The sequence below is a fragment of the Antrostomus carolinensis genome, unplaced genomic scaffold (assembly GCF_000700745.2).
Source record: "Antrostomus carolinensis isolate BGI_N321 unplaced genomic scaffold, ASM70074v2 scaffold38839, whole genome shotgun sequence".
Taxonomy (NCBI): domain Eukaryota; kingdom Metazoa; phylum Chordata; class Aves; order Caprimulgiformes; family Caprimulgidae; genus Antrostomus; species Antrostomus carolinensis.
This window is the reverse complement of record NW_010337177.1, coordinates 16,283-30,443: the sequence shown is the minus strand read 5'-3', so window position 1 is coordinate 30,443 and position 14,161 is coordinate 16,283. Positions and strand designations below refer to the sequence as shown.

The window sequence follows — 14,161 nt, the reverse complement described above, 5'->3', positions numbered from 1 at the left end:
AATGACAGCACCCTTTGTTACACTTGATATTTCACACCATTAATTCTCTTTTGAAAAAAAAAACAAAACCAAGATATCTAACTAACCTTGATTCCTTGCTTATCTCCTCATTCCTTAGTGCAGTAATTGTCCATCTCCATTTAAATAAATATAGCAGCTACAGCATCATAAATGTGTGGCCCTCACAACGCCAGTAACTTGATATCGTAATACAAATAAGTATCGGCACTTTACGTAGATATTTGCAAAACCAAGAAGAGAGATTAAAACCTCCAAATACTCTTCACATGAAAACCAGGTAAAAACGTTAGCTCAACAAGGAATTTCAGTCACTTTCCCAAGGAAGTTTCTTTAATTTATTTTTTTTTGGTGAAAGTTGCAAGCGAAACAGCTTCTCAAATCACAGTCACTGAGCGCGGGCAGGATGAGAAGCATATAGTGTTTTGGAAAAGAGCGTTAAAAGACTCTTTAAAAAGGAATTTTCATCTAAACGCCAGAAATCCACAAGAAATCTTTGTAAAATAGTTGTTCTAAAAAAAAAAAAAAATTCTCTATTTTAAAACAATTTTCTGTAAAAAGCCTAACCTGAACCTTTTAGAACAGAACTAGAGCGCTTCTGAGAGAAAACTGACAGGTCACAGACTGAGAAAAATATTTGAGAGACTTACTCAGAAAGCATCTTGCTCCAATGACTGAGTTACACCGACCTCCCTGCAGCGGGGTTACGCCAAGGCGCTGACAGGCAAGTGCCTCGAGATGTGGCAGAGCAGGGCCGGGCCAGTCCTGGCTCTGCGGGGACAAACGGACCGAGACCTGTGGCTCCCCGGAACCCAGGGACGCTCAGACACATCGGGGTCTGCCCAGTCTCCCTTGGTCACCCTCCCACCTCCCCTCTGGGGACCCCCCAAGCCAACTGCCCACCCTTCATGAGTATTTCCAGTGCAATTTTAACGTTGCAAAGTTTAAGTGTTTTTTACATTATTTTCTTTGATATTGGGAGATAAAATACGTGTCATCACTAACTGTTGAGTAAAGCTCTTGGAGACAGTGTTGTGAACAGCACTACGTACATTTCAATACCATATACAAATGCACAAAATACAGTACTTTGTTTTCTGGCAGAAAAAAAAAACAAACAACCCAGGGGAGATTCATGCCTGTTGAAGCAAAACGGGCTCAGATTTTAGGCTCAAAATACAGTATATTGGCAAACAGTGGATTTCATGAGAACGGCAGGAGTTAAGCTACTTCTACCAACCCACTGGTTTTCATGTGGAGAGCAGGTGGAGTTCAGAAGGGCTGGGATAACAGCAATGCCCATACAAATGATCTGCAGTATATATACTATGAACCAGTGCAAATAAAAACAGTCAAAAATGCAGTTCACGAGTTTACAAAGTGCAAAACTCCCCAGTCCCCTCACTATTGAATAAATGCTCGTCTCTGACATCTTAAATATTGTTTTACCTTTAAAGTGGAATGAAAGACTCTCATTAATTTGTTTCACATTTCAGTGATTTAACATGTTAGAACTATCCCAGCCCTCTTTTATTTGCGAAGTGAAATGAAGTTACCAATAACTTAATTTTAAAAGGAAAGTCATTATCAAAGAGGAAAAAAGCCTGAAAACTGTTATTTATTCCAGACATTTTACTGATGTCAAATAGATTTAACTAAGCATGTAAAAACTTAGATCTTAATAAAAAACTCTTTCCATTTAATTCAAATATCCTCCACATTTCAAAGCCAAAAATATGGCCACTTCCTTTGTTAAATCAAAATACTGCAGTGGCAAGTAAAGCTTGCAGAATCCTAGAAGCATTTTTGTTTTTGTTTTTTTTTTTGATTTAAAAAAGGAAAATTCAAGATTCCTTCTGACTATAAAACTTTCCTTTCAAAATTAAGGCTTTTACTTTGTCCTTTTAAAATCATGGAGGTGTCCATTCTTCCACAGTTAAGTGGTACAAACACTGCTTTAGTACAGCTCAATGGACACAGTTTTCCTTTAGAATGCTTATTGCACTAAAAGATAGCAAAACAAGTTGTCAGTTTTTTTTTAAAAATAAACATGGTTACATTTCTAAAAAATAAAGGTTGATGTTGACCATATGTTCTGTAATAATTAAATTAAAGCATTATTATTACTCTAATAAATATAAAACAAAAGGAAGCTAAACTTCAAAAACACATACATATGAAATCACATTAAGGTGTGAGAGGCAGCAAGTAAACTAAGCATTTTTCTTTTGTCCAAAAAGACCTTAGCTCTAAAGTTTCAGTCCTGGTGTTTACTGTAAATCCCATAAAACTTGGGATGTCTGATCTCACGTGAAGCTTCAACGTATTTGACTTGCCAGGTAGAAAATAATTGAAACTTTTGGACTAGGTAAAACAGCAGCTTTAGTAAATTCACCAGGGAGCAAGAAGAGTTTGGATCACTACTGCCTGCACAGAATAGCACTAGCTTCTTTGCTTTTTAGAAGGGAACTATTGGAGCTGAGAACTCCAAAGCTGTGAAGAAAGACACAAAGGCAGCAGTTGGCTAAATTATGTTCAGATTACTGGATTAGCGTGCAAAACATCATCCCCCCCTTAATTTTTTTCTAGCTAGTGCTGTACATTCAAATGTACTTGGATATGTTCACATTCGAATGCATGATGGCAATATTGAGAGAAAGATTCCTCAATGCAGTGGGGTAAAAAAAACCTATTTTTTTGTTTGTTTTTTTGCACACTTCCCTCCCCAAACAATCATTGTGATTGTTCCTATAAAGACGGTTTGCCTTTTTTTTGTTTGTTTGTTTTTTTAAATTACACCATTGATTTTTTTATTTTATTATTATTATTTCTTTCTTTTTTTTTTTTTTTGCAAAGATAGTTGTGCTGCCGAGCAACTTGAGGTAAAGGCAGAAGAGGGTTAAACTACGAGAAATTAAAAAATAAAAATAAAATAAAATAAAAATGATGGCGGTGCTTCCTAGAGGAGACCGCGCCAATAAAGCAGTTGGCTGGTTTCATATTGCATAATAGTGCTGTGTTCCTCGATGAAGTAAACAATCTTCCTTGTGTCAATTTAAGGGTTAAGCCTCTCGCCCCTGCACAGTGTCAACTTCAGCATGATCGGAGGCACATCCCATAAACCAACCCCACTGGAAACATACATTGTATGTGGCTTAATTTTCTCAGTTCTTCCTTTCAGTGAGTACGCTCCCGTTTTATTGACTTAAGCGAAGTACATCGTGCGTAAGGTGTCTTGGTGAATCTGTACAGCCTTCGCGAGGGCCTGGGGATCTCTCCCATTGCTTTGTCCTGAAACGTGGCTTCCTTCAGCACTGTGAGGAAACGAGAAAGAGACAAGCAAGGCTGTAAATCGGGTTAATTCGGATCAAAAAGCTGCCTTCACATGTCTTCAGCGTTTGGGAGAGCAACAGGGTGATAGCAAAGAAGTGGGTACTGAGAAAAATCCACTTGTCTCTTCAGCCAGCGACCTCAAGGCTTTTGACAAATCCCTTTACCTTAGCTGCTCAGTTTGCTCATCTAAAAATAAGCCTGTTACAAATATATTGATGGCTTGAAGGTTATAAAATACTCCTGATGTGCAAAGCAGAGCTAGAGAAGTGGAAGGCACTTAACATTTGCTTCATTCATGACTACTCTTAATTCTAAAGCAAAAAACTAAAGGTGTGGCTTGATTCCCTCAGACCGTGTCAAAGTAGTAACAGAATGTTTTATTAAACTAAACTTAATTCTTTTAATCTGAGTGTTATTCAGTAGAATCCACCAACCCACTCTAGTGTGATACTGAGCAGCAACTGTTGGGAATGATTATCTTACGACTAGTCCCAGAGGCAACTGCACAATGAGCAGCATTATCTATATCCCATGGCTTTATGCCTGACAATGGAGCAAAGATCAACGGAGATAAAAACTTAAGCACACACTTTCACTTACCTGTCATGTTCTTTGTCCACAAGATGGTATCGTGCTCTAAATGCTACCAGGTGAGCATAATACGCTGGTGCAGGTATAGAAACCGATCGTGTACAGCGCACATATGTGTGGCAGAGCTGGTAAGTCAGCAGCTGAAGTTCATCTGCAGTAAAACAGTTATCATCCCACAAAACATGATAGTGTGAGGGACGGCTGGTACCCTAAGAAGAAGGGAACATCGATTCACTTATCTAGCTTTTCCATACAATCAATTCAGATTTTTAAGTTCAGCAAGGACCAGACTAGCTAGTCAGAACTCCTATGTAAAAGCAGACAAAGAAAATTAAGTCTTATGTCAGCCCTAAACATATTTAAAGATGAATAAGTAGTCTAACATTTACATGGCTAAGTTACTCTAGTTATTCTTGCTTGGAAAAAAATCCACATGCCTTCTAGATAACCCACAACGATCAAAACTTGCTCCCAACATGACTAAATCATGATTACACCACCTCTTAACTACCTTCAATTAAAACCGTTTCTCACCAAGACACACTTCCCAGAGAAATAACTGCTGCTTTTAACTCCTTCCGATTCCTCAACACCCTGACTTAAAAAGTATGAACACTAGAAACGGCTCCAGTATTTCAGAGGTTACCTATGGAGTTCTACACAAAAACACACACTTCTTTACTTTCACACAATGTCATCTTTCCTCCAGGTTCAAGAGTTGCGTTGCTCTTTGGCATTATGCTGAATCAGATTTGCACATGTCACTCGTGTCAAGGTTCCCCCAGACACACGCTTAACATTGCCATGATTCAAAACTAGAGAAGAACACATGCCCTCCCAACCTAAACAGACTTATGACAATGTGGTCAGACTCACATGATAAAAATTTAGAGTTATTTTTTTTTTCCATTTTTAAGCAATATCCTGATACAATTTTTGTCATTAAGTTGACTCTCCTGCTGGCAATACCACATTTTTGGATTTAATTTCCACAGCCTGTAATTCACTGGTCTGGTCTGCACTTAGTCAGCATATAATCAAACATTGCCTTCAGCCTTTCAAACTGTTTACATTTGAAAACTTGATTCAATGTTAATTTCATGATGGCTGTAAATCATAAAAGCAGCAAGTTTTATGTTCAGAAATAACAAAGGTACAAGATAAGGTGACATCTTTAAAATAAACTTAAAGCATCACTTACCACGAATGCAAGTTTTAAAGGTGTAGCAGAGACCACCTCTTAGGCCAACAATACTATTAGTCCCACAATAATGTGGTATCTCAGAGAAAGCTGAGCTAAATGACATTTTCCCACTAAATAACTGTTTGTAAACACAAACGTCACAAAAGGGAGAAAAACAATATGTTCTAAATTCACATTTACTTACAAAGCAACAACTATACCTGTATTCCAGCATGACTACAGAGGTAAAAATCAAACTCATATGGATGTGTAATATCTGTATCTACAGTTGTTCCAGCTGGAATATTGCCACTTCGTCCAACCTAGAGAAAAGGTTTTGTTAAAAAGTGCAGCTAACAACTGCTTATACATCTCAACTGTAATTAAAATTGCTTATACATCTCAACTGTAATTAAAACCCACAAGTTTCTATTCAACACATGCAAGGTTTCAGCAAATGAACTGCCTCAGTACTGTCTGGAATGAATCAATACAGCAACCCAGGATGTTTGACGAGGACACTGTGTGGCTCTCGACTGTCTCAACACACAACATTGAAAGTTCTAAGTGCTGCAGGTGCAATCTCAGAAAGACAGAAGAGCTGCACATACATTTGTATTTAGAATTGTCAGCTTGAGTTTGGATCGACTCACTCGGAAGAACAGAAAAGTTAAAGGCTCCATCATTTTGTATTTTCTTCTACTACAATTGCTGTAGACTTAGTCCTCGTTAGTACATGACATTAGCTATAGTTAGTTCACTGACAAAGACCAGCATCAATGTGCAACATGATAAAGCCTGATGGGGATTTTTTTTCTTTTAAATGTATTTAAGGTCAATGGTTTTTCAATTTGGGGCCACATTTTGTTCTTATTAATTCAACATTTTCCCTGAGTGCAAAGACAATCAGATTGACAGAGAAACCCAGGCTAATATTTTCTCCAGCAGTCTAAGTGCTTGACAACAAGCTTGTCACACAAGGCTACGATGAGAGAGGGCAATGATTACCCTTTCTGTTCTGTCAGCACAGAACAATCGTGTATGATGTCGTTTCTGCACCACAATATAGGTTATTCCAGGCTGGTAATCTTTCTCCAAACTGATGCAGGCTTCTCTAATGGCTAGCAGTTCATAATACAAAACCTAGAAGCACAAGAACAGAATAGTTTAGGTTTTCCTTGCACTGTATTATACACACAACACCTAACAAATGGTTTGTAGTTAACACTAAGTGCAACTTTGCCACACAATTAGTAATCTTAGGGAGGACTTAGAAATACATTGTTTCACAAGTTCTAAGACCTCTCCTTCCCAGAGGAAATAAGTTGCAACTTTTCTTACCCAACATGCTTGAGAAATTCTCTCCTGAAAAGTCTCAATTATTTTGTGGTATCTTGGTGTAAATGTAAGAAACTCGAACAGTACAGCCACTCAACTATGAGAACTGGAGTTATTGTGCAGTAAACACAGTCCTTCAAGAAACCCACAAATGAACCAACCTGTCGAAACTGTCCTTCAGAGACCCCATCCCTATAGAAGATGATACGCGTGGGCTTGAACCGTGTTGACTTGTAGAACTGGATGAGAAGCTCTCTCACCATGGAGGCCAGATCTTGGATGATTTCCTGCCGGGGTCGCTGAACTCTCACTGTGGCACAGTACCGGCTTGGATGAGCATCCATACTACCTACAACCTTCAGGGGAAGATGACATGAGTAAAGGCTTCAAGATAAAAATCTATTAAAAAAAAATTAAATAGCAAAAAAGCCAAGAAGAGCAATTTTCAAGTAAAAGATGCTTACGTGCAAACAACAGTCACAGTAACATTTTTAACTGGAACTTGTAGATGCAGGTTTAAAACCTTTTGAAAAGGGGTATAAAACTTGCCCTCCAAGCACCCCAAAATGCATCTGCAGAATTGTGAGTCTTCCCCACTAATGCATATTCCTATAATCCAGACTTTTTTCTTTGAAGTTTTCTCATCTTTTATGTACAGAAACACTTCAGTTTTCCCTAGTTACTTTAAACAAGGAGGCAGTTTTCGTAAATGCAATCAAATCCAAGGAAAATACCAAGGGGACAAAATAGGAAGGGACTGACCAAGCATCCAATTACCACCTTGATCTCCTGGGCTGTACCAACACAAAAGGTAAGACTCGTGAAAAGTATTCCTGCCAAACTAGGGCTTTAATTACATTTCTCTCCTTTAAAAATACAAAGATGTTATTAACTAACATCACAAAGCTGCATTATTTCCTTTAGAATATTTTTGCAGAAATAGATTATTTAATACGACTGCCATTTTACCTTGATTTAAAAATTACAAGGCTAAGAAAACAATCTGACAGCCATTTTACCTTGATTTAAAAATTACAAGGCTAAGAAAATCTGACGCATAGAGCAGTGCTTTTCTTTTAAAGACATTTTTAATAAATTGTAAATGTGTACAAAGAACTGGCATAAGGCCTCAAAGATACGTGACACAGACATAGTCCACGAGTTGCATTTATTATTCTAACATTTACCCAAGTTGAAAAAACAATGCTCATTTAATAAAACTTACAGCAGCTATGGAAGGCTTCTTTCCATCTCCAGCAGGAGGGTGAGTGACATCGGCTCCCAAAAAGATCACTGGCTGCTGGAACACAGAAGGTCTTCAAAAAGAAAAAAGTGCTAAGTCACACTTGTAGCTGAACAGTTGGCACAAGGTTATTGCTCAATTCGGGGTTCTGTTTCTATTTCAGCTAAGCTGCACAGAGAAGGTTTCTTATCAGGTACTCTGCCCAAACCTAAACAATGAAATCTTTGTGCACAAGATGTGAACTTCGAAACCACCACAGCAGTCCTTCCAAAAATACACTGCTACTTAATCAGGGCATGATTCTAGTGGAGAAAAGCCACCAAGCTACACCTGAAAAGTACAGACAGCTTCCTGCAGAAACTATTCTACAGGTTGATGACACTAGTGCTTGGAGGTCAGCTAAGCACCACTGGGGAACTGCACCAGCCCTGCAACAAACAGCTGGGTGCAGCAGCACACACATTATTCTGGCTTCCAGGATTTAAGTAGTAAGATGGCCTCCCAATGCCTTCAAAAACATTCTTCCACACACCATTGCTTCATGTTTAAACTTTGATTCCAAGCTCTCGGGGAGTCTCAGGAAAAGACTTCTTAAGACTTGCACTACAAATCTTATTCTGGCTTGCTACCTTGCATTATGCATGTTTCCACTCAAAGAACAGATATGCTCTAGTAAAAGTTAGAGTCAATCTGAATTTCAAGTCTTCAGGATGAAAAGACTTGTGCTTCTCCAGAATGATCCATGTGTGAAAGATGTGAACATATGTGGGCTGGACTTTCGAAACCTTCTCATTTGAAGGCATCGAAGCAATTGGAACACACACACAAATAGAGCAGAGAGTAGCCACAGAAAGAACAGATGTGACTTGAATTATCCAGGCTATTAAGGTGAGATAAGTTTGATGCCTCCAGTATTCTGCTGCCCTTATTAACAGCACATTGATACATAAACCAACAGTTACTTTCTTCTGTGATGTGTTGTGTGATCTTAAAACTTGCAAAAAACTTCTGATTCTATTAATATTTCAACATCTCTGGATCTATGGTTTCTCTTCAATGTTTTTATACCGATCAAACATTTGGAAAGAAACTTGGCTTAAGACCTAATGCACCACTCAGAGGCCCTACTAGAAGTTTAATTCTACCTCAAATATCAGGTACTATTACCACACAAATATTTCAACTTAAACTTGGCCATGTATAAATTTTGGGTGCTAAGTATCAAATTTAACCACATCTGTCATAACAAAACCCAAATCAGTCTCCACAAAGAGTCTTACCGTTGATGAGGTACAAGGATGTTGTTGATTCCTCCTAGTTTAACATTAATCTTCAGGCACAGATTTGAGAGGGTCTGTGGAGATGTTTTAATGACGTTCTTGACTTGAACACACTGTGTGGCCATTCCCAACAGTGTATCTCCCACACGCTTCACCTCCGCTGAGGAGCAGATATTGGGATACAACATTTGAAATTATTGCTGTATTGGGATCTTAGCTTAAGTCACAATAATTTAAATGTACATACTCTGACAAATAACTTCCAACTTATCTGCAAGCTCAGACCTGCTTCCAATTAATTTTACCTTCAGACATGAAACGTTGGGTTCTAATGTTTAAAGAATAGTCCTGAAGAATTTTCAAACATGCTAGGCAGCAAATTTCTCAGAACAACACTTGGCCAAACAGGTAAAGACAGAGATATTCCCTTACCATACACCGGTGTTTTCCCTGGCAGGATGACAATGATGAGCTGAAGCCCCGAATAGGTGTTCTTGAGGTGTCGAAACATGGGCTCCACACTGTCTGCACCCTGGGCGTATTTACAGAAGCAGGGCTGGCCCTGGATGGGCATCCCTGCATCTTTGGAGATCTTGCGCAGCTGATCTGTGAAACCCCTGAGGACGAGAAGTTTTTCTTTAATTTTCACAGTAGCAATCACACACAGCAACCAAAGCAGAAGAGGACAGAAGAACCGTGTTACTCAAATGAAGGTGATTCCAAATAGCTTTTAAAGCAGTATTTGAAAAACATTCATCATGTGGAGGCTGTACAGCTTTGAAACATCTCAGGCTAGAACGGAAAAAAGCCATTTAGGCACCTTAAGTGCTTTACTTCATTCAAGATGCCAGAAGTAACTAGAAGGAAAGCAGCAATGTCACAGGACTGAAACCCCATGGTGTACCTAGGTGCAGTGTTTTGACTGCAGTTTCCAGCAAGGAAGCAAACCAGCTTAGATTCTCTCCTTAACACCTTAGATGATTGAAACCAGGCAAAGCCCTCATTAGAAGTCCTATGTTCATGTCTTCACTAAGATGGCTACATTAAGAGAACAGTCCAAAGCCGAAACTCTGACACGCCTTACTTCAGTATTTCTTCTCTGCACTGTCTCTGCGTTGCAAAGCAAGCTATGGCCCACATTTTTATCTCAACACCAGTGTGAAACTGCTTCCCTCGCATGTCCCAGACTCCATGGCTTGGGGTTGCCACTGTTCGATTCTGTGGAAACAAAAGCAACAGGTATTCGAGTGACTGAGAAAGAAAAAACCCACGTGATTTTCAGTTTCAGGATAACAAAACCAAGTTTACCATTCAAACTCCTATCCCTGTATCACAGAATGCAATCGAACTGACTACAATAGTCAATGTCCATGGGAAATCACTCTTCAAAATAGAAACTAAAGAAGAAGCTAAAATCTCACCCGTCCTCCGTACTGCAACATTGGAGCTGGGAGCACGCGCCCCGTCACGTGGGCCATCTCATCCCGGACTTTGAATTGGAACTCTTGAACAAATGGATCTGCATCATAATTTGCACTTCTCACCTAGAAGAGGAGTTTTTCTGTATTACAGAATTATCTAGTGATAATTCATATAATAAACAAAAGTCTTAACAGAAACGCTGCAGAACTGTTCCACAACAATCCCCTTGTCATTGAAAAATGCTCAGATTTAACTGCTCAACACTATCAACCTATCCCAGTGAAAACAATTAACACCATGAGATGTATTTGATGAGGGGTTTTTTTTGTTCCTTTAGTTACTCAAGTTTAGAGTGTCTGGACTCAGCACCAAGGACAGATATTGGAGTTATCAGGTGAAAACAGTGTGCACTAAGGAAAGCAGTCAAACATCTCAAGTACAAGAGTGAGGTTCAGGAGATTTGGAATAATTTTTCTACCCTGTTGTAGATTTCTCGTATGATTCTGGACAAATCAAATTGTTCCAGTTTGTTGTCAGGACCTGTTAAGATTAACTAGTGTTAGTAGTTTGAAGATGGTAGCATCACTCTAACAGAAAAAAAAAGGGAAATTCTCAAGACCCAAGTCTCCAGAGCCTAGCCCATGATTTTAAAAGTATTTAGCACTGCTACAAATATAAGCATCATATAATAAGCAAAAAAGTATGGTGTCCAAACATCAACAGGAAACAAGGAAAAGTACCTAGAACAAAATTTTACTTTCATGAGTTTGGGTACTAAAACTCAAGTCCATTTCCCAAATTTGTTTAAAAACCCTGAGGGCCCAATACAGCAAAACACTGAACTATTAGCCCCGAGTCGTGCCAATACCTACATGGAAGTAACTGTAAAGACTGTAACACAAGAGCCCATACTGCTGGACTCCTGCTATTGTTGCAAGCTATGTTAAATAAATCCTATAATTAAAAAAAAAGTAGTTAATATCTATTAAATTAAAGAGCTAGAAGGGAGGAATGAAAAGACTAGGTAGGTCGTGTAAGAAGTTTTTTTCATTAATGTAATTTAGCGAGTAGCATCACATCAAACTGAAATTAAAGAACTAACCAATCTGCTTATTTCCTCTTGCCTATCTGGGGCAGATCTCGCTGTGGCCTTTATCATAGTCGATGTCTGATTGTCCGTTAGCTTCTTGATACACCGCTGGCCAGCTACAATGTTACAGACCTTAAAGGAAAATCAGAAGCATCAATACACAAGAGGAGCACTTAGAAACAGATCCCACCGTGCTGTAAGTACACAGTACCACCCTGTCACTACAAACACACCCTCCACGTGTTTAAGCAACTGCATATTCTTTCTCATAGTTCTAAAGTTTAAAGCACTTTTTAAAGTGTAGAGAGTCTTTAGTGAAATAAATAATGAATATGTAAATATTCAAACATGCTTGTACTTCAAAGCACACTACTCCTTAACATTTTGCAAAATGATACAGTCTACCAATAACCAGCTGATTTATCAGAATAAGTTAATTACTTCTAAAGGCAGGTAGGTGTGTTTCTGTTCTTGTCCCACTTGTAGGCAAGGAAGATGAGGGTATTTCAGCTGGAGGTTGTATTTCTCTCTGAAATACTGTGCTACTGTTCTCTCCACAGTCTGGCCATTTTCTAACTGTAAAGGAAAGCTGAAAAGACATATTTTAATAAAATGTACAGAAATCTTAGTTGGCAAGTATCAACACACCCCAAATTAATACACATTCAGTGTTAAGCTATCACACATTTTATGCTGCGACAAAAAGCCTCTTACGTTTGATGACTTGCAGGCCTTCTTGTTACGTTACAAACACGGTATTTCCTTCTCATGGTTCCACAGTGAGTCACTTCTACCTTTAGACCTACACAAAAATAACAAAAACCCCTTGACATCATCACTACACAAAAATTTGCACAGGAGACACAAGGTTTCTTATATAAGAACATGTTCTAATGCACCAGTGTTGATGGTCAGCATCAAACAGCAAAACAGAAATTATTATTCTCTAAACATTTTGCTTTCGTTACAATTTGATTTCTGACTAATCAGGTATTATCCTTGAAAACAAATCATAGTGTGTGATATTTAATATCCAATGTTATCTGAACTTCTTGGAGCAGTTTCATTTAACAGGCATGCAACCAATCTCAGAGAGCTATTTTCTGTTCTCATTCTCAGTGCTATACTCCTCAGAACTAGCAGTTCCAATATAACTGAAGTTAAATGGGCAAAAGCAGATTCCTACCCTGTTGCTCATTTCCCCCTCAGCTTTGTATCCACATTCAGCCTGTAATTTTCATTAATTTCACTGACCAAGTTTAACTTTAGATTTCGAGGGGCTGAAGATCTAGTCTAAAAGCACCCAGCCTACACACCACAGGCTTGTTGGACTTGACTCTCGATCCACAATAACGACAGCAACGATGGCAGCTTCGAGAGGCTTTCAGTGGCTGTTTCTGTTAACGGTGTGTACTGTACACAGAGAGCAGACTCAACATCTGCTGAAGTACAGAGCTTGTGATAAGCACACAAGTGCTGCATAGCACCGGCACACTGTTACATCCTTCCCTAGCCCCATGGAAGAAAAGGCAGTTGAAAACAAAGCCTTGCTACCCAAAAAGATTCAACCTACAGTCTACTAGGAAACTGCCTTTTGAAAAGGCAGTTGGATGACTTGTTCTGTTGAGCCTCATGTGGACACCCCACATCAAATCAGGTCCCAAAGTCCCAGAAAGTAGATTAATGTGTTTAGTTTACCAGGGGCACGGACACCCCTGACACAGCACTAAGAGAAAATACAAAATAAAGAAACCATGAAGCACTGTGGCCAAGCAGAAAAGCGTTGTGAATCCACAGATACCTGGAACCCATTCACTGCTTCGTCACTAATCTGCTGTGACACTACAGAAGGCACTACCCTCCCACAGAGCTGCTCAGACTGCCAATTCTTCAACGCAGGGTTCGTTTCACTATACACGATCACATCATCTTGGCTGGAGATACTACAGTAGTAAAGATAAATATCGACAGCAAAGGTAACCTTTCAATATTGTCTGACTATGGTAACAAAGTGCTGAGGTATCCAAGATCAAGCAGAGACAGCTGCCCATTTTCCAGTTATCTGTCTTCCAGCATGAAGACGTACAGGTAGATGTAAAAAGGAGGTATGTCAGGACTGCTACAAAATAACTACTTCAATTTTTTTTCACTAATGACTACTCTATGAACACATTAGTTTATGACTATAGTTCAAATTTACTTTTTTGCTGCCCAGTATTTCAACACAGTCTAATCTTGCATCAAATAACACAAGTGTTTAAGAGCAGAGCTTTGAAGAGCTGGGCTCTTTCAAGGCTTGTCTCTCTGCAAATTACACCGGAATGAAAGCATCCAGGAAAACACAAAGCAAAGTAGCATATATGGAGTGAAACTACTCAAACCAGCAGTTGATGCAATTCCTCTGGAATGGAATTTTGCCTTCAGCTGCAAGTCAGCAAGTCACACTTGTTTTCCTTTAAGGCAATCAGTTATTAGAAGTCACTGCAACAGCATACTCTCAAAGAATCAATGATGTTAGCTTTGAAATCAATTTTCCCTTTGTCTCAGCATTTAAACAGCAGGAGATCTACAGCACAATACCACTGTGGCCTCAGTGACCCTTGCATATGAAGGGTTAGCCATCCAGCAAGGCAACAGCCACTTACCTCCATCCAGACAATAAC

General features: G+C 39.0%; 1 protein-coding gene across 1 annotated transcript in view; it reads right to left on the bottom strand.

The window, feature by feature from the left end:
- Positions 1 to 1,694: 1,694 nt before the first annotated feature.
- The window catches only part of LOC104530500 (argonaute RISC catalytic component 3), a 19,646-nt gene continuing 7,179 nt past the window's right edge, over positions 1,695 to 14,161 (bottom strand). Inside the window, exons 6-19 of the mRNA XM_029086771.1 lie at positions 12,213 to 12,300; positions 11,940 to 12,087; positions 11,511 to 11,630; positions 10,408 to 10,530; positions 10,071 to 10,204; positions 9,419 to 9,603; positions 8,987 to 9,146; positions 7,689 to 7,779; positions 6,625 to 6,819; positions 6,134 to 6,268; positions 5,347 to 5,448; positions 3,952 to 4,151; positions 3,162 to 3,332; positions 1,695 to 2,022 (exon numbers count right to left, since the gene is read on the bottom strand). Coding sequence (XP_028942604.1) covers positions 3,224 to 3,332; positions 3,952 to 4,151; positions 5,347 to 5,448; positions 6,134 to 6,268; positions 6,625 to 6,819; positions 7,689 to 7,779; positions 8,987 to 9,146; positions 9,419 to 9,603; positions 10,071 to 10,204; positions 10,408 to 10,530; positions 11,511 to 11,630; positions 11,940 to 12,087; positions 12,213 to 12,300 — 1,790 coding nt within the window. The 3' untranslated portion in view covers positions 1,695 to 2,022; positions 3,162 to 3,223. The remainder of the gene's footprint in view (positions 2,023 to 3,161; positions 3,333 to 3,951; positions 4,152 to 5,346; positions 5,449 to 6,133; positions 6,269 to 6,624; positions 6,820 to 7,688; positions 7,780 to 8,986; positions 9,147 to 9,418; positions 9,604 to 10,070; positions 10,205 to 10,407; positions 10,531 to 11,510; positions 11,631 to 11,939; positions 12,088 to 12,212; positions 12,301 to 14,161) is intronic.